This window comes from Molossus molossus, unplaced genomic scaffold, assembly GCF_014108415.1.
Source record: "Molossus molossus isolate mMolMol1 unplaced genomic scaffold, mMolMol1.p scaffold_m16_p_7, whole genome shotgun sequence".
Taxonomy (NCBI): domain Eukaryota; kingdom Metazoa; phylum Chordata; class Mammalia; order Chiroptera; family Molossidae; genus Molossus; species Molossus molossus.
This window is the reverse complement of record NW_023425401.1, coordinates 38789431-38810368: the sequence shown is the minus strand read 5'-3', so window position 1 is coordinate 38810368 and position 20938 is coordinate 38789431. Positions and strand designations below refer to the sequence as shown.

General features: G+C 38.0%; 1 protein-coding gene and 1 pseudogene across 5 annotated transcripts in view; one reads left to right on the top strand and one right to left on the bottom strand.

The window, feature by feature from the left end:
• The window catches only part of ADAM22 (ADAM metallopeptidase domain 22), a 239128-nt gene that overhangs the window by 190254 nt on the left and 27936 nt on the right, over window positions 1–20938 (top strand). For 4 of the 5 annotated variants that reach the window (XM_036246471.1, XM_036246469.1, XM_036246468.1 and 1 more), the window contains exons 21-26: window positions 1017–1122; window positions 4860–4979; window positions 7372–7540; window positions 14012–14120; window positions 16302–16392; window positions 20727–20744. In XM_036246471.1, coding sequence (XP_036102364.1) covers window positions 1017–1122; window positions 4860–4979; window positions 7372–7540; window positions 14012–14120; window positions 16302–16392; window positions 20727–20744 — 613 coding nt within the window. The remainder of the gene's footprint in view (window positions 1–1016; window positions 1123–4859; window positions 4980–7371; window positions 7541–14011; window positions 14121–16301; window positions 16393–20726; window positions 20745–20938) is intronic. The other variant, XM_036246470.1, reaches the window with a different exon arrangement.
• Window positions 10970–12829, bottom strand: LOC118620282 (annotated as a pseudogene).

Here is a 20938-nt window from a genome sequence, read left to right as displayed (position 1 = left end):
TTGTATTTTCCCCCCAGAAGTATTACCTGCTTTTTTGAAAATAGTTTTGTTTGTTTTTTAAACTCTTTTAGAAGACAGTTATCATTAAAGATAATGATAATCCTTCATTGTCACAAACTGGCTACGGTTTTTTTGGGAGAGGAAGCATATGCTCTTTTTTGAGCAATTAGAGAAACTTTGGGATGGGGGAAAATTTAGTCCTACAGGTTTATACTATGAACAAAGAGAGTTTCGTTTCCTCCACTTGAGAATAAATAGTAGCTGACAGCAAAAGGTATGAAAAGAAAGTATCAACATAATTATCACTACTTTTAAAAATACAAACCAACAGTCATCTCTTGATAAATTTACAAAAGTCATTTTGATCTAATTTTTGGATAATGTCATCAACTACTCCTGGCTTTAGAAACAATAAAATCCTGGCAGAGAGGCTGACATGCCTTTAAATGTTATTTGACTATCAGAGGTTTGACATGAATTCAAGTTGTTCTAAAAGCAGAACAAAGTTTTATTGTTATTTTTTTATAGCAGTTAATAATTAGTAAACAAGGTAGAAATTATACCACTGTTTCTTGACTCTAATTATAGGGCATAACTATTTTAATAAAATTGTCTTCATGATTAATAACAGTTGCTGAGTGAGCACGTTGTGCTTTGTATTTAGCACTGAGATTAAAGTGTGGAGGGTTTACTCAAAGAACCATTTGGTAGCATCTTCCCCTAATTATTGGCCAAATTCTGAGGGGTGTTGTTCTTGGAACCTATAGCCTGAATCCTAGCAAAGATCTAATAGATTTGTTTTCCAAATTTCAGATGAGCAGTCATGAAAAGTGTACTGAGTCATGGATGAAAACTCTTGTGAGTTTTCCTATACCACAGACATCCGTAGGTACAGCTTTGGAACGGATAATAGCATTGTGGGGAAGGAGTCCTTAAATAGTTGTTTCCCTGACTGCAGACATTTTGAGCAGCTCACATATTATATCTCACTGATAGAAAACTCTGTTCTGCTTCAGAGGTGATGGCATCAGACAAATACTGCTACGAGAAACTGAATATTGAAGGGACGGAGAAGGGCAACTGTGGGAAAGACAAAGACACATGGATACAGTGTAACAAACGGTGAGACAGACAAGTTAGCCTGGAGTGTATCCCTTAGTTAATTAAAAACATTACTTATTGTTTTTTTTTAAAATATTTCCATTGACTTTTTAGAGAGAGAGGAAGGGAGAGATAGAAACATTGATGTGAGAAACATCAGTCAGCTGCCTCTTGCATGCCCCCACTGGAGATTGATCAAGCCCACAACCCGGGCATGGGGCCTGACTGGGAATCGAACCGGGACCTGTCATTGTATGGGGTGATGCTCAATCCACTGAGCCACACCAGCTGGGCTACAAACATTACTTTTTAAGCCATGAGTACTGTCCTGTTTTCTGCATCCCACGAAGCAGTGTGCCACTTTTCATCCCTTCACCTCTTTCCAGCCTCATCTTTGCCAGAGGCTCCCAGATCTTAGCATGAACACTCTCTTCTCTCCTATGGCCCAGGTCATAGCTGCCTCAGGACTTTCTCACTAAGAAGACATCTGCTATCATCGCAAAAGCCAAAAAAAAAAGAAAGAAAGAAAGAGAGAGAGAGAGAGAGAGAGAGAGAGAGAGAGAGAGAAAGAGAGAGAAAGAAAGAGAAAGAAAGAAAGAAAGAAAGAAAGAAAGAAAGAAAGAAAGAAAGAAAGAAAAGAAAAGAAAAGAAAACCACCAGAACACATACCCAATTAACTGACTCTGACTTTTCTAAACCATCATTTTTGCCAAATGTCTTAGTATCTCACTGCCCTTCTGTTTAGAAGCCTCAGAGTGATCCCAGACTCCACATTCCCTCTGGCACATTGTCCAAATGCAAATCATGTCCATTCTTCCCTGTTACTCTCCCACCATTTGTCTTTAATTCATCCCTTCTATTCCATTCCTATTGTGTTAAGGACCCAACCAAGACCTGCATTAATTCTTCAGCTATTACAAAGGCCTCTTAACAGTTTTTTGGTTTTTTTTTTAGAGAGAGAGAGAGAGAAACATTGATGTGATAGAGACACATAGAGTGCTTGCCAGCCACACGACCCCAACTGGGGCCGGGGACAAACTGCAACCAAGGTATGTGCGCCTAGCGGGAACCAAACCCGGACTCTTTTGTCTGTGGGCCAACACTCTAACCGCTGAACCAAACCGGCCAGGGCTTCTTAACAGTTTTTTATGCCAGCAGTCTCTAACAGGCTGCCATCAGGATACTCTATGACTCTTTCTGACCATGTCAATTCTTTGTTCAAATTCCACTGGTTCCACATAGCTAATTAATAGTAAGAATGATACCCAACATGGATTGAGTGTAACCTGTGTGCTACGCATTGCATTATGCTTCACATGAGCCATGTCATTTATAGAAGAGGAAATGGAGGCACAGTTTAATAATTTGACCAGGTCATATAATTAAGATGTCATAGAAGCAGAATTGGAATTCAGGCCATCTGATTTTAGAACTCTGTTTTAACTGCTTTGTAGAATGTTATACTATTCTGTTTAACAAATGCTATGGAACCTTAGCTTGGCACTGTACCTCCTCCACAGTTTGCCCCCAAACCTCCATTTTCTGTAATTTCTTCTTTATCTCCCCAAGGCTAGCATACCTTGCACTCCAGTGTGTGCGTTGCAGTGTCCCCCCTCTGTGCCTGTCGCGTGCTGTTCACGCCTCTGGAAGCACTCGTGTACCCACTTTGTTAGCAGTCAGAACTGTATCTTCTTCAAAGATCTGCTCGGACAATACTTTCTCTATAAATCATTTCTGGATTTAGTCTAGAAACACATCATCTCCCGCCTCTCCTCAGAACTCCCACAGCCCTTTGTACAAGCCTGATGGCCCTTGTCCCCAACTCTGTTTTCTGTAGTTGTTTATGCATATGATTTCTTTTCCCATTCAGAATGTAATTTCCTTGAGGATAAAAATCATGTCTAATTTCTTTATATATCCTAACGTACTTAGCAAACATAAATGACACTCAAAAAATGTTGAGCTCTGGCTGGTGTAGCTCAGTTGTTTGAGCATTATCTCATGCATCAAAAGGTCACCGGTTCAATTTCTGGTCAGGGCACATGCCCAGGGTTGTGGACTCAGTCCCCAGTAGGGGGCATGCAAGAGGCAGCTGATTGATGTTTCTCTCATTGATGTCCCCCCACACCCTTCTTTCTTCCTCCCTCTCTCTAATATCAATAAAAACAGCCCTGGCCGGTTTGGCTCAGCGGTTAGAGCGTCCACCTGCGGTCCGGAGAGACCCGGGTTCGGTTCCCGCTAAGGGCACGTACCTCGGTTGCAGTTTGTCCCCGGCCTTGGTTGGTCGTGCGGGTGGCAGCCACTCGATGTGTCCCTTTCACATCGATGTTTCCCTCTCTCTCTCTTCCTCTCTCTCCCTCTCACTCTGTCTGTACAAAAATTGGAAAAATGTCCTCGGGTGAGGATAAAATATAAAATAAAATAAAAAAAAAATAAAAACATAAAAATATTGAATGTTTTTCTGTGCTAAGAAGCATTTTTATTTATGGCAGACACTTAATTAAATGATGATATAACTTTTAAAAAGTATTTTTTTTTTTTTAATCCTCACCCGAGGATATTTTTCCATTTTTGTACAGATAGAGTGGGAGGGAGAGAGAGGAAGGGAGAGAGAGAGAGAAACATCGACGTGAAGGGACACATCGAGTGGCTGCCACCCGCACAACCAACCAGGGCCGGGGACAAACTGCAACCGAAGTACGTGCCCTTAGCGGGAACCGAACCCGGGTCTCTCCGGACCACAGGCCGATGCTCTAACCGCTGAGCCAAACTGGCCAGGGCTAAAAAGTATTTTTTAAGAATGAATACATTTTTCCTGTGTTGGTAATAGATATAGATCCTAATTTTCCCTTTTTCTCTACCGGATAAAGCCTAATATTTTCATATGTAATTTTAATGGCCCCTTAATCAGTCTTCATAAGATATTTATTAGAATATGGATTTATCATTATCTACATTAATAATTAAAATGTGTTAGATATAGAGCCTATGTGAGATTTAACACCAGTGAAAATATTTTACAAGTTAAATTAGAATTGTATGTGATATTGAGGGAATAGTTAAATACTTTGAAGAAGAGATCATGAACCTGTGTGGTCCAGAACCTACAAAGTATGTGTGTGTCTGTGTAGTTGAAGAAAGAGCTGTAATCCAAAAGAATACTCATCAAAAGGTCATTCATTCACTTGTTCAGTATTTTTAAAAAAATGTTTTAGCATATCCAGTGACATGTTATAGGGAGAGAGAATCTGACAGAGAAGAAGTCTAGTTGATGGGTAATATCCTTTTGATAAATATTTGAATTGATGGGCAGTAAAGGAAAAGCTAGAAAATAGTTGGGATGCATCACTAAGTGTTTCAGAGAGGACTTTTTTATTTTTTTGCATTTATCTTCAGATAGAACAGGAAGGAGGGGAGAGAAAGAGAAAAACATCGATGTGAGAGACACATCGATTGGTTGCCACCCACACAACTTCAATTGGGGCAGGGACAAACTGCAACCGAGGTATATGCCCTTAGCAGGAACTGAACCCGGGACTCTCTGGTCCGCAGGCCAATGCTCTAACCACTGAGCAGAACTAACCAGGGCAGAGAGGACATGTTTTAAAGCTGGAATAAACTCATTTGGGCTTATTTTATTTTTCTGGTAACTTGAACAAATAATATAGTTGATGAAAAGCAAATGCTAAAATGAGGTAAGATTATTGTTATAACTGTACATGGTTGTAAACTAAATAATTGATACTCTTTTAACACAGGGATGTCCTTTGTGGTTATCTTTTGTGTACCAATATTGGTAATATCCCAAGACTTGGAGAACTCGATGGTGAAATCACGTCCACTTTAGTTGTGCAGCAGGGAAGAACATTAAATTGCAGGTAATTATCTGTAACCAGTCTGTGAGAACATGAGTCATCTTCTGAGGAATGCAGTTTAGGATCACGTCTGTTTTCAGTTCACATGTTTGTTAGTAAGCCGAAAAGGAATCTTGCCCTTAGAGATGATTGAGTAAATTCAGGCAGAAGAGAGATAAAAAGAAGATAAGAATTAGGGTTTGGTTTGCATTTCATTCTTATGAAGGAGAAAGAATGTGAATTTTGAGGTAGAATCAGTAGATTAAATTATATGCATCTTCTTTTGCTCCCTTCTGAGATCCCACTAGAATGACATTAAATGATTTTTTTAAAAAAACATGTATATCTTCATACGGAGGCAGAGAAAGGAAGAGGAGACAATAGCAACAAAAGTTTGGAATGTGGAAAGCAAATGGATGTGTGACAAATGATTATCAAAACTGAGAAAGCCAAATTCCCAAGTTAACGGGGAAAAAATAACTGAGACAGTATATGCTGTCAACTCTCAAAAAACTCAAAAAATGGGCAGCATCATTCACTGATGGAAGAGGGGGTAAAGGATTAAGGGGCAGGGAAAGGGCAAAAATATAGTCCGTTAAAGAAGCACTAACAGATTACTTTCCTGACTTAGTTAAAGTGGGTATTGCTCATCCCCTCACGGAAGATCTGAGCTTGATGTTCTGAGATAAAATAGGTGTTCAGACGGAGGGCATCGGGTAGTGTTGATGTCAAGGCTGTATGGAAGAGGTCTAGCTTCACTGATATTCAGGCACAAAGCCCTGGAATTTCCAAATATCAGTCTGTTTCCACACCTCAAATATGAGCAGATTATCAGACATGTGAAGAATGTCTCTAACATGAAAAAAAAAGAGAGATAAAAACAGCTAACTAGAAAAAACCACCTATGAGTATTTATGAGCGAGGAGGTACTTCTATCATGGCATGAGAATAGAGTGCTATTTTACAGGATGAAGAACATTCAGAGAAGGAAAAACTGTTGTTGGAAATTAAAAATATGATGGCTGAAATTAAACTCAGTAGTTGAAATTTTCTTCCAGAAAATAGGGCAAAAGAGGGAAAGAAAAAAACTTAGAAGAGCTCATCAAATTGGAATAGGAATAATAAAGAACAGAAAACAGCAGGGAGAAAATCATCAATGAGTCTCACAAAAGTAATGTTTAGAGCTGATGGACTTGAGGTTCATTATTGACAGGCTAACCAGGTGCCAGGTACAAGAGTGAATTTAGAGGTGCATTTAAACATATCAGCATGACATTTCAGAACCTTGGGACGAAAACAGTTTTTTTCAAATGTTTCCAGAGAGGAAGGCAAAAAAGATCAGGCGTGGAATGACTTAGGATCTATCAACGCGAGCCCTGGGGGCCAGAAGACAGTGGAGAAAATGACTTCCAAACTGGAGTTCTGTACCCAGGCAAAATATCAGTCAAGGGTGAGGATAGAAAATAATGACACTTTTAGATATGCAAGTTTCCCCCAAATTTACTCCCTTAAATCTTTTCTCAGAAAGCTACTGGAAATTGCGCTCCACCAAAATAAGGGAGTAAACTAAGAAAGAGAAGGCAGGAAATGTAGAAATCAAGATCCCCTCCTTGAGGGCTGTTCTCCAGTAAACGGTGCAGGGACGTCCACGGCATGCAGCTCTGCAGCAGTGCAGATGACAGCCGATCGCAGGGGTGCAGGGGAACGTCCGGGGGAACTTTAGGAGAGATTTGCACTGATGATGTGCAGACACATCTTGCATGGAGATTTTGACATTTAAAGAACGAATTCATCTATTGGACTCTGTAAACTCTCTGCATGTATAATTTTCATAAAAATAATTACAAAGAGTGGAAATATTGACATGGTACGATATGGATAAACTGATTATGAATATACGTTTTCAGTATCTATTTTTGTTTTTAATTCCTACATAATATGTAGGCTTGCTATATTGAATAGTGAAGTTACAATACTTAAGCCATTCTCAAGTGTAATTTGTAAATATAGCAATAGTTTTGGGAAGTAGAAACCAAAATCAATTCTCATTTTGTTCAAAACGTGTTTGAAATCTTGAAACCCATATACTTATCAAATCAAATACTAGTAATAATGGCTTACTTGACTTGTACATGATATCTAAGGCAAAACTATGATAAAACTATGTAGATTCGGGTACTTGTTATGTTATAATAATTATGTTTAAATCCTAAAGTATATTAGTATCTCTGAAAAGAATTAGATCAAAACATTAAATTGCTTTCTCCATTTAGAGGAAAATCCTCATGTTATCATTTTTTATTAGATAACATATAGAAAATAGAGAAAGTGATATTGCCTACTTTTTAGTTTCAGCATATTCTCAAAATGAATGTGAATTAATGAAATCCCATTTTTTTTCTCAATTTATTTTCAGTGGGGGGCATGTTAAGCTTGAAGAAGATGTAGATCTTGGCTATGTGGAAGATGGGACACCTTGTGGTCCCCAAATGATGTGCTTAGAACACAGGTGTCTTCCTGTGGCCTCCTTCAACTTCAGTACTTGCCTAAGCACTAAAGAAGGTGGTGTTTGTTCAGGAAATGGAGTAAGTATTCAGTGCCTCTCCATGGGGAATTACTCGTTTCTTTTATATCACAGAAATAGATTTCACCCTAAACTTTGTATTTCGGTAACAATACAAACCATGCTTATCCGTGTCTCTAAGCCAGCATATAAACAGTTATTTTGTCATAGTCATTTGAATATTTCTGTTTTGTAATCTACAAAAGCCTGGGAATAAGAAACAGTATAATCTTTGTAACCAAGTTCTTTCATCTTTCTTTCTCATTATATTAGTGTGATCTCATATACTGTAATGCCAGTTTTCTACAAGTGATCTAAGAGACAGATGTTAACAGACTATAGTGGGATAATAAGGGAGTAAAAAGCAGGGCAGTGGCTATAATATTGAACCAGGCACTGACTGATTTGGACAGACCATACCGTAGCCACACCAGTGTGAACCGGCTGTGGAGAATACCAAGAAATAAAAAGAGTAATTTAGGAAAATATTTCTCACAGATGCACAGAAAGATTAGCACTGTTTAAAAGACTAATTTCTATTCTTTCAGTCAAAAATCTGTTAACCTAGGTCCTATAGAAATAAGTTTACAGGTTAAATAAACATGCTCTATCAGTGATTACAGTGTTGTCATTTTTTTTTCAGGCAGGAATTCCTATAATAACAAAACCTTTTCTGGTTCTTTTTCTTTTGGCATGTGCTGTGATTTTATTCTTACCCTCATTCTAGATTCTTTGCCTGAACTGGTTTCCTACCCACTTGAGGTAAAAGATCTCTGTCCTGGAATTGTAAGCCTGTAATTCTGTCATTCCATGCATATCCCCAGGGACATGCCAAGGCATTCCCTAGGGAGGTCTTACTAATTGTTACTCTTTGACAATGGATAGGAATTCTTATGGCACGTGAGACTAGAGAAGGCATCTATTAAGCAGCTCTGCTCCTATAAAGGGGTCTGCTAAGTCTCTTTCCTTAATAAGAGGATGTTAGAGGGAAATATATTTTGGATCAACAAGGGAAAAGAATAATGGAAATTTTTCTTGATCATTCATGCTAATATATTTCCATGCTTTATTCATCTAGAAATCCTGAGTATATAACAAAGAAATCATACAAAGTTGTGTTAATTAGCCATTTGTTTAATGACTGTGTAAAAGAGTGATAGACACAAGTAATTCAGGGAGCAGACAGCATCCAAATCATTTACAGTAATTATTTATATACAGAGATGTTATATCCTATGTATTTTTAACTTAAAGTAAGTCAACTCTGTATAAGTGGTAAAAGCTGAAATGAGAAATACAGTAGATACACTTATGGGCTATAAATTGTGCAGTTAAGAATATGGGCTTGGAATCAGATGGTCTGAATTTGAATCCCAGCTCTATTTCTTTGTACTAACTGAATGAGATTGGGCAAATTACTTAGCCTCTGTGACTCAAGTTACTTAGCAAATCACTTAGCCTTTCTTCACTTATGAAGTGGGAAAAGTAATAGTGCTCGCTTTACAGAATTGTTGGACAAATTAATGAGTTAATATTGGTAACTTATGCATGACACTTACCACAATGCCTGTGACATAGTGTTCAATAGATGTTCACTGTGACTGTGCACTCAGTGTACACTTGTTACTGTATCACTAGTGCTGTTGTATGATATGGAAACTGATGTGTGGAGAAGCCATTTGACCTGGTTAAGGTCTGTTGATAAAACAGTGGTGATTGTTGTGTTGCTGCTGGGGAACCGGAGCCAGTCCAGCTGCGGCCACAGCTCTTCCAGCTGCTGGACAATGTCTCACTTAGTAGAGCAGCCACCGCCCCTGTGCAACAGTAACCTCTCGAGGGAAGGGAACAGCCTCTGCCCCTGCCACCGGCCTCAGCAGTTTCTGGGTGGAGCGACCCAGGAACAGCAGCAATGGCAATAATGGCAATTGGGGAAATGGGGCTGGAAACGCATCCCCTCCTCCTCCTGTGTCTCCAGTGGAGACATGGAGAAGATCATCTGGGATGTGCAGCGTGAATCAGGACAGGGGAGTTCACGAGGCAGCTCTCACTGTGACAGCCCTTCTCCACAAGAAGATGGTAGATGTGTTTGATGTGGGATTGCACAGGAGTGGACCATAGCTGTCAGTCAGAAGAAGTTGTGGTAGAAGGAGAGAAGGAAGTTGATGCTTTGAAGAAGAGTAGACTGGGTGTCTGACTGGTCCAATAGCCCTGACCACATTCCACCTATGAGTTCCACTTCAGGCACCCTACATGTTCTGAGTTTTAGGCATGGGGAAAAGTGGAGCCATGAAGAAAGGGGGTATCTTCTCTGCAGAACTGCTTAAGGTGTTCATTTCATCTATCTTCCTTTCTCATGTTTGAGCTTTGGGGCTATATTGGAAATATAACATCTCTATAGAAACACAACTGAACATACTGTCTGCCAGTACTTCCTAGGGACAGAAAGTCCCTGGAAAAGCCTATGACCCTGGACGTGGTATATTGTCACAGTAGTTTATTTGAACTTGAGACCATTGTAAGCATGACAACCTAAAACCCTATTTTTGTGTATCTAAGCTCCAGGAACTCTCAAATCCAGTATTTTATTCAAACTCTGTTGAGGCATTTTCCTAACCTCATTCCTTTTTTGGCCTGTAAGACACTAGAATTACCTAATCGAATTAACTGTTTTAGAAATTTGCAAGGGCTTCTTTTCCGCAAATGCCACCAAGTGGGTAATAATTTTGTCAACAGTGCTATTGTGTCCTTATAGTACCACCAGACTTAGACCTGCATCATTCATAATACAATTTTTTTCACTATGCAGTATTTTTTTGTTGTTTTTTTTAAAAAATTTTTCTTTATTAATTTTAGAGAGAGCAGAAGGGAGAAGGAGAGAGAGATAGAAAAGTCAATGAGAGAGAACATCATTTGGCCGTCTCCTGCATGCCTCCTACTGGGGATTTGGCCCACAACCGGGGCATGTGCCCGGACCAGGAATCAAACTGGAGACCTCTTCGTGCATAAGTTGATGCTCAACCACTGAGCCACACCGGCCGGGTGCACTATGCATTGTTTAAGGGATTTTTATTAAAGCAATAATTTTATAATCCAAAGTATGTTTCCTTGCTTGGTAATCAGTGCTGTTATTTAAAACAGAAGTGACATTTACAAAATTAAAAAAAGGAATGCTTTAAATTTTTGTGCTTTGATGAAAATTCTTCTTTCCAGAATCTATAAAACATTAATTTGTTTTATATTTTACTACTTTAAAAAAAAATCAGTAAGTAATTTAGGTCTAGCATTACATTTGCTAGACCTGGCATTTGCTCGGCTCATAAAGTCCAAAGTTTCCTTTCCTTTTTAAAATTTACTTTATATTTTGCAATTTTTTCCCCCCATAGTATTTAAGTTTTTCTATGTTTGGATATTTTTCTTTGGTGAAACTCGAGTTTCTTTTCGTGGTCCCTGATCAAAAGTAAACAGTTGGAACACCAGTGCACTGTTAGCTGCTTTCTGGGCAGCCTCTTTAGCTTGGCAGGCTTGTAGTACAGCTACGGCATCATCAACTTTGGACCGAGAGACTCTGGAGACTCAAGCATATGAAGAAATTCTGAATGATCGATCTCCAACAACATACCAGCGATTTTCCAGCAAGAGTAGGGTGCATGGCTTGAATTAGAGGAACAGCCGTTCACCCAATGTTTGCTTTTGCTCTTGAGGAGGGGCAGATGCCAACATGGAAGCAGTCACTGGCTCCTGACCTTGTACATGAACAGCAGGCTGCTGCATGGTAACTCACGGCTGTGTGTTAAGATGATGTTGAGGATTACAAACTCCCGCAGCATATTTATACTGTGGACCGGTGTGGACAGCAGGAGTAGCTGCAGCAGCAGGCGCTGCAGGACGTGAACCCATTGTCTGTGTTGATGTGTTAGCAACAACCTGTGTTGACATGACTCGTGGAACTTGTGAAGAAGCTGGTCTCATAGTACTAAATGGTGGTCTAGGAGCGATTGGGCGGATAGCACCAGGCATATGTTGGAATGATGGATGAGGTCTGGCATCCTGAGCAGTCCCTTGAGGACTTGGTCTTAGTTGAGCAATTTGGCTAGGAGGATAGTATGCAGCATGGTTCTGAGACTGTGGGATAGCTGCCAGGAAGTAGCCTATAAAGGAGGTCCTGGCTGGTAGGGGTTGATTACACAGCTCTCACACTTGCCATTCTCTGCATATACTGGTTAGTGAGGTGACCCTGGCGCTCTTTGCGCTGAGTTAAAGCTACATACAGTGGCTGGGTGGCCACAGTTCTACCATTCATTTCTGTAACTGCTTTAGTGGCTTCTTCTGGGGAGGAGAAACCTACACAACCAAACTCTTTGCTGTGTCCACTAGTGATTGTACTAAATGGAGAAAACTCTTTCCAGAGACAGTCGTCACCAAGATTTTTCACATAAAGGTTAACACCCTGATACCTGGTGATCCTATCTTGCTCCATCTGTTCAAATTTGCACTTCAATTCCATCTGCTGTCTCACTTTTTCCTGATCTTGGCCAACGTAAATTTGTTTTCCATTAGGCTCCTTTCCATTCATCTCATTCACAGCTTTCTGTGCGTCTTCATGCCTTTTGAAGCTTACCTTTGGATCTTCCACTTTCATTGGTCATTATTTTCACACTTAAGGCAGGTCCAAACTTGCCAAAGAGATCTTTAGGGTGCTCATCCTCCATGTCTTCTCCAAAATTTTTTTTATCCTCACCGGAGGACATTTTTGCATTTATCTCCAGATAGAGTGGGAGGGGGAGAGGGAGGAAGAGAGAGAGAGAGAGAGAGAGAGAGAAACATCGATGTGAGAGAGACACATCGACTGGCTGCCACCTGCACAATCGCAACCAGGACTGGGAATGAATCGCAGCCGAGGTACGCACCCCTAGTGGAACCGAACCCAGAACTCTCTGGTCCGTGGGCCGACACTAACTGCTGAGCCAGACTGGCCAGGGCTCCAAAATTCTTGATGTACAGTTGTCCCTCATTTATTGTGGTTAATTAGTTCCAGACTCTAGCGGTCGCAGGATTCCTGGGGTGCTCGAATACATAGGCCTATAGTCCATACGTACAGTAATTTTAATTTTAATTGTAATTGTAATACAGGGGTGTATAATTGACTCAGACAATTGAGCACGCACTGTATCATTTTCACTGTCTCCAGCAACTTTTTAATGAATATATTTGAAAAACCCACAATAAAGTGAAGCTGCAAAAGTCGAAGTGCAAAGTGGCGAGGGATGACTATAAACATTGGCAACTTTTTTGCCCTAGCCCCAAGTTCCATGATATAAATTTTAATCTTGCAAGATAACTACTATCTCTCGCTTGAAACGAGCAGGTTAGAAAATGATATAAAAGCTTTGTTTTGCTTTACAAGACACAGGCAAGCTTCCCTAAGCCTGAATTTATAGTTATTATAAAAGAAAACAGGGGGAATAAATCACAAGACACAAGAATAAAAACATTCTGGGCAATAGATGATTATTTTAAACCAGGAAAAATAAAAAAGATAGCGGTGAAATGGGGAATCAAACTCAGGCCTTCTGACTCGAAGCCTAAAACCTCCTTATTCCTGCATATTTGTGAATCTGCAGAAATGTATGAACCTGAATGAATTTGAGATCTGCAGTTTGTTAATCATATTTTACAGTTACATTTAGATGTGGATGTGCAGCGTCCTCTGGCTAATGAGATCAGACGATAGACAACCCATCCGGTGAAAACCTGCCTCCACAGGAACTCGGCTCTCAAACCCAATGGAATTCTCCCCTACTTCCCACTCATTTACAGTTGTTTTAAATAAGATCTAGGTATAGATTCTGGTTTTTGCACATATAAATGAGGACAGATTATTGTCTGAAAGTTTTTAAAGATTTGGTGTCATTTCTATGTGAATTGTCCTCCTATGCTTTGAGGGAGCTCTTGCCTTTCATGACCATGAGGTGGCTAATCACTGTAGTTTGTGTCGAGGTAGCTTCGTGAAGTTTCTCCTCAGACCACCACAAAGCATCTGGTATCCTTTCTTGTTAGTCAGATTTCTCTTCATCTCATCTGCTTCCTAAAAGATGAATAAAGTTTTAGTGTAAAGACTCTGGAAGAAATAAACCGTTGTATTGGATAATTGGCAAATGATTTTATTTCTGCTTAGTTTTTAAAATCTCCTTTTTATAAAATTTAAGTTAATGACATTCAAAATAATAACTTCATTGATTTTTTTATTTTTATTTTTTTAGACATATAAATGTATTCCTCTAAAATTTATGATTCCCTTTGGACCAACCATTGATCTCTTAAAAATATGTTTTAGGTACTTGGGTAAAATATAAGTAATTAGCATTAGGAAGAAAGTACCAATAATTTTTCAGTACCATCAAATTCTAGGTATATAATAATTAGAAATTAATGCTTATTTTTCATGCCTCTGCACCAGAGAGTTGACTTACTCTAGGTTGGTTTTGGATTTCAGGTTTGCAGTAACGAGCTGAAGTGTGTGTGTGACAGACACTGGACGGGTGCAGACTGTAGTACTTACTTCCCTGACGACGACAAGACTGTCATAACTCTATCTGGCAATGGTGGGTACTTAATTTGGTATCATTATGTAGCCTTTATACCTAAGGAAGGAGAAAACTACCCTTCATATACTTTCACTTGGGTTATTTTTAGAATTGAAATATAAATTAAATCCACATAATAATGAATTACAATATGCAACTGGGTACACATGAAACTGATCATTAAATTGTAATGATAGGTAATATTGGATATAACTTAGTCAACTGATTTAGTGTTTTCTTGTCCTATTGAGATTTGTTTTAAAATATTGTACTGTACTTGTTTGGGGCTGATAACAAACCCTAGCATTTCTTTTAAATTAAGAAAGTAGTCATACTTCTTAACTACTTGATTTAAAGGGAGAATTTTATATTTTGGGACTGCATAAATAAGAAATATAAGAATTGATTTTTTAAATTTTTGTTGACTTTATATTTTTTATTATAGAATCTCATTTGAATTCAACCTCAGTTCTACAGCCTGAACTGTATGTAGTTCTAGAAGTAGTAACCTCGGCCAGGGTGCCTGGCTGGGGTTTACAGGCATGGGTCAGAAATAACAGGTGCAGTTCTAAAAGCTGGATTGGCCCAAATAGACAAGTAGAGATTAAATGCACATAGTTGAAAGAACACAGACCTTGGAGGTTAATGTCCCCTTTTGAATTATTTTGCATTAAATAATGCTCAAATCCTGAAGACCATTCACCTCCAAAGGATGAGAAACAAGGAGTATGTTCATTCTGATCATCCAGGCAGGTTAAAAATCTTAGCCAATGTGACTTTAATAAAGAAAGTCACAGAATAGTTAAGAGTTTGGTATCCTTAGTCTTAGCAATGGTATTCTGGAGCTTTTTCCAGCAGTTAATGCAGAGATGAGGTTATTCAGGTCCATGGATTTAAGTTATATGTCAAAATTCACACCGTTACTTAGAAATAATCAGGGCTAGCATCCAAGTTTATTGCTGCCTCTAAATCCCTAGAAGAAAAGGAAGGGGAGAAAAACATGGCATCAGCACACCCCACAGAGGACCTAGGCAGGTGGAGTCTGCCAGTCTCCTCAGATGACCTCGTCTTGCTGTCCAACCTGACTATGGAGGGATCCCAAGACAGAGAGGCTACCACTGTGGTCGTGGGGAATTGGAATCTGCTCCAATTCTGATTACTGGCCTTTGATGTCTAGAAGAGTACCTCAGGAATGCAGCAGACCAGGGGAGATCTGAGCTGCTCTAGGTGAAACAGAGCTGGTGACTTAAACACGTGATATAAATCATTATCAGCAAAACAGGTCTCCTGGTGTCAGAGCCCGCCCTCTGATCTGCCTTTTCTGCTCTTGGGCCTTGACTTGGCCTTGTTGACCAAGCCTTCAACTCACTAGGCCACTCTCTCTGCCATGATCCCCTTGAGAATTACATCTCAGCCTGCCTGCCAAAGGATGCTGACACACAGTGTCATTACCGAGTCCTGAGCTTCAGCCCTGCCCTGGCCCTATCTACGCCAATCGGATGCCGCCTGGCTCTCAGGCCTCAGCAGTACCAGTCTCAGCTCACCGGACTTTCTCTTTCAGATGCCATGGCCATCGTTGCCAAGACCGGGAACTGTAAGCCCAGGGCATTTATCATCTCCGCCACCTGAGCACTGATTATATGATTCTGTAGACATGTTTTCTCCAAGAAACTTATATTTACTTTAAAAGACAGAATATTGTACACACAACCGAGAGCAATAAGGACCTTGTGTTAGTTGTTAGGATGGAGTGATACGAACAACAACATTCCTGGAATTTCTGAGGAAGAGGTTAGGGTCAAAAGGAGCATGGATTTCTAAAAGTTCTTCCCTAATAGGTGCTATGTCAACATAGTATTGCCCCTTCCTTTTTTCCTTTATCTTTCTTCTTCTTTTTTTATAGTTTAATGATCTCAACATATTTTCCAGAAAAAAATTATGGAAAATACATTTGCACAAAATGCACTTGGACAAGAATTGGATCATACACAAAGAAGTATTTAAATAAAAACAGTTGATGCATGTTGCTAAGTGATGGTTGATTTTTCTTCCCTTTAAAAAATACCCACTTAAAAATACCTTTAAATAATATTGTTGGTGTAAGATTTATAAATCTGGAAAATAAAGTTCATGAAAGAATTTTATATCGCAATTTCAATTGCATACACTGATCTTTGTTGTTTCTTTTTTCCCCTTCAGGTGTTGCTGGTACCAATATTATAATAGGCATAATTGCTGGCACCATTTTAGTGCTGGCCCTCATATTAGGAATAACTGCATGGGGTTATAAGTAAGTGAAATATCTCAGTATTTTTACTATCAAAATATATTTTAACATGTTTTTAAAGTTTTGTGTCTTTGGTTAAATATACCTGCAATGAAAAATCAGTCTGGCTCAACATTTAATTAATGATTGTTCTTGGCATGATGAGAGATAATGATAATTTATCGTGTTTTTTTTGTTTGTTTGTTTGTTTGTTTTTTTACATTTTGAGATAACTCCCATCTGTACTGAGAGTACAGAATATTGTCTTAAAACCATTATGTGAAGTAAAATCTATCTAAATTGTGTCTTATGCAGAGGTTGTGTTGGTTTACTCTTTAGTGACATAGGTTCTCTCTTGACTTAAACCCATACCCAGAAATCTAGGTGAGAGAGCCAAGTAGAGCTGTAATAATAACAGTCTTAGCAATAAGAACAGCAGCCACAGACCTGCTACCAAGCGCTTGTGATGGCCATGCCTCAGGCTGAGAGCAAAACCTCTTTATCTTCCTAACCGGTGTGAAGTAGGCACTATTTGTTAAATATGTGGGTGTTTTGTGTGAAGAAAAGACTGTTCAGAGATGTTGGTTAAAATTGAAATTCAACTTTAAGGTACCACTTCTAAGAGCCTAATTCTTTCTTAAGCTTCGAAGTTCACATTACAATTTTTTGGTTCTATTTATACATTTTTAAATGTTATGCCATATAACTTTTGAAAATTTAATCCCTTTAAGAATTTAGCTAAGCAAATGACTTCAAACATTCCAAACTTATTTATATATTTAACATGTTCAATTTACTTAACTACCTCAATCTTATGATGTGAAAAAATGGCCTTAGTATTCAAGTAACTTACTTAATTTTAATAAATTAAAACTTGAACAACGTGAACCTTATCTTCTCTTTAATATTTCAACTTAAAAATCATAGTGCTGCTGATTCTGATGAGATTCCAGCTCCCAGCCCTAGCATTTGGAAGTCCTGTAATTTTTGCTAGGCATTCTGGGCATTTCCTTATTTTATAGCATTTTTTTTCCCCCTCATAGACCAAACTTAGTTCACTAAAAGACTTGGGAATTAGACTATTTCAGACTTTAGAATTACAGTACTCCAAAGCTTTCAATAGACTAGTCACTGTGTAATTTTTTTGCTATTATGATGATCACATGACATAATCTTAGTAAACCAATTGAATCAAAGGGAATACCATTAAAAGTGTATGTGGCTGTTGCTTGTGGTGAGGTCAGAACTCTGGAAAGAGTTTCTTTGACTGAAAAGAGAGAGTAGTTTGTATGCTGCAAGCATCGAAGTACAGAAGGACATTGAGGGAGGCATTATTAACAAATAGCACAGACAGCACAGGAAGGGTTAGCATAACCTAGCGAGGAGAGCACAGCATAATAGTCACGGTTTGCCCTGATTAAATGTGGACCTTGCTCTGTACCAACTCATAGATACTTAATACCGCTGGGCCTCGTTGATGTGCAGGTCATTAGGTATGTTGTATACTTATATTTGCACAGGCTGATTTTAGCATAACATTTGGAGTCATAAAATTATAGTCTGAAAGGATATCTATTTCTGTATATCTATTGTTTGATCTCCCCTCACACCTCAGGTGAATTAGCCCCATCTCATAGCTACACAATATCCATGACTTGCCTGATGCAAGACTTACGTAGCATTGTTGTTTTGAAGTAGCTCAGTGATTTCATTTTCATGGGAAAGGGGAAAGTGAAATTGTTAGTGCTGTATTGTGTGGTTTTCTGCCACCTATTGATGCAAGTTAATATTTCATTTTTTATAATCTTGGAAAAAATGACCTTTCAGAAAGTACGAAGCCTAAACCTTTACTCCTACTACTAAATGACCTGTGCTCATTTGTTTTAATGATTAAAATTAAAAATACTTCTTTCTGTGTATCATTTCTTATCTTTATTAAATTTTTTGAAATGTCATTGTTTTTCTTTTCTTTTCTAAATATATGTGCTTTTCAGATTAAGGAAAAAGACAAAACTTGTCTGTACTGCAGTATCCTCTTCATAAATAATTTGAGCCTAAATGAATAAAGTTAATGTTACTAAACTTATTCAGAATATGTTTAAAATAGAATGAGAATGTAGAAAATGTTAAAACAGAAATTAATTTCATTAATCTGATGTTTCACATATTGTTTTTGTTTTTTGTTAATCCTCCCTGAGGATATTTTTCCATTGATTTTTAGATAGAGTGGAAGGGAAGGGGAGAGAGAGACAGACAGACAGACAGACAGATATTGATGTGAGAGCGTCACATCAATTGGTTGCCTTCTGCATGGACTGGACTGGGGTCAGGGATTTACCTGCAACCCAGGAACATGCCCTTGAATGAGAATGAACCCAAGACCCTTAGGACACTCTAATCGCTGAGCCAAACTGGCCAGGGCTCACATATTTTATTTCAAATTCAAAAATGGATTTAGGACCTGAGAAGTCATTTTCTCATTAATCTTTCAAATTAAACTTTCTACCCCTTCTCCAAGCCTTGGAGTGAGTTTGGGAATGACAGAGTAGGAAATAAGGAATACTTATTGGAGACTAGGAGAACCCTCAGGTAATCAGACTGAGAGAATAAAAAGTAAAGTGTATTAAATAGAAAGATTCAGGGCTTGTACTTCTTCCCATCTTCTCGGGAATGAAAGATAACAAGGAGCTAACTGGCACTTTTAACCTCATTAGCTCATTATTAAACGAGATACTTACTGGGTGCACGGACTAGATCCCTAGGTAAAGATGCTCCTAACAAAATCCATATAGAAACATTATCTTGATCTTGGAGGAATGAGCCCACTGTTCAATTGCTTGACTTTTCTAACTTTTCTTCAAAACGTTAACTTAATTAGGTCATCATAGAAAGTCAAAAATTAACTCTTGAGTTACAAGTTAAAAGTTGCTGGTGTCTCGCTACCACACCCCCGAGAACACATTTTTAAGATTGGTTTATTTTAAATTTTATATTTTAGTATATGGCCAAATAAAAAACAGGAGACTAAACTTTGAACAAAGCATTTCTCATGTGAAGCTTGTGAATAGTAATAACTTAGGAGGTCCATAACAGCTGTGAATTAACTCACTCTAATTTATCACACACGATGAAATAAAATGTTCTAGTGTCCCTTTCTGTTCTCCTATTTTAAATTCTCAGGAATAGTTTTAGTTTGGGATATATATTGTGTCTAAAAAGGAATGAATTATCATTTTTATTTTTGAAAACAGTTAATTTATATAAGTAACTTGACTACTTTCTTTCATTATTTAAAGCAGTATACATATCTGAAAACCTGTACAGTAAACCCGCGATTTAATGGACATTTCCAGGACATGTCATATATGAACATTAATACCCTGTTAATTTTAAAATGCTTTTAACCAAGATTTGCTTATAATTAAATTATAATTATTAATGCTTATAATTATATTAATGCTTATAATTAAATTAAAAGTAGGTTTTTTTATTATGAATTCACTGTTATTTTTAACAAATTTTAGTGAATAGGCTATATGTTGGAAAAGACACTAGTAATTTCGCCAACGTAAATAAATATTAGACATCTACAACTATAGTCTACATATTTAAATCCAAGAGTTTCTGCTTGTAAACAGTGTTCCTCAAATCATTAGCCTGTGGTCATACCACATCACACACGGTAATTGGTAACTGGTTCTGTTGTCTCCAGTCGTGACTTTCTGCAGCAGTTCTAATGCCGGCCCGCGGTGTTACCACGCGCACTAAGCCACGCTCCCGCTGTGTGCGTCTGTTCACTCGAGGTGTATGCACGCATTTACTACACCTATTTAATATATATTTAAAATTACTGTGATACATACAGAAAACTTTTCTGTGAAATTAAACTTTTTATACATAATTTTAATTTCACAAATGTGACTACATAAGTAAAAACACGTAAACTAACTAATTTGTCAATTTTTTAACATTTGTGTTTGGACACCTCTCTTGCCCCAATTAGTCCACTATTTTGGGGTTTTACTATATTTGAAACAGGGTTGACTTTAGAACATTGCAAAATAGTTAATATGATGCAGTCAGTATTGAGAAAAGTTACTCTTTAATAGCTGAAGATTTTATGCTTAAAAAAATAGTTATTTGAAAAAATTGTCATTAACCCTTTGGTGTCACTTCTAAAGATAAGTGAAATTTGTGTTTGTATGACTTTGGATTCCTTATTCTAATTCTGCTATGCAGAATTCTACAGTGGAGACCTTTCAATGAATGCTACAGCTTTTATGTCTGATGCTCTCTCTTAATGTACTCTTGTAGGTAACTAATTCTTTTTTTTCCCCCCTCTACTTGTCCATGAAAAGAAACTATCGAGAACAGAGGTATGTGATAAGAATAATATGAACATATCACTAAAAGTTTTAAATCCTATTAGCATCTTTGGAGTTCATACATGTAATTATAAATCAAGTTTACTTTTTTATGCTGTAGTGCTCATAAACTAATCTTGATTTTTCATGACCTTAAAAATGATCATTTTAATAGTGGTGCTGTGGAATGTATTAATTTAAAAATA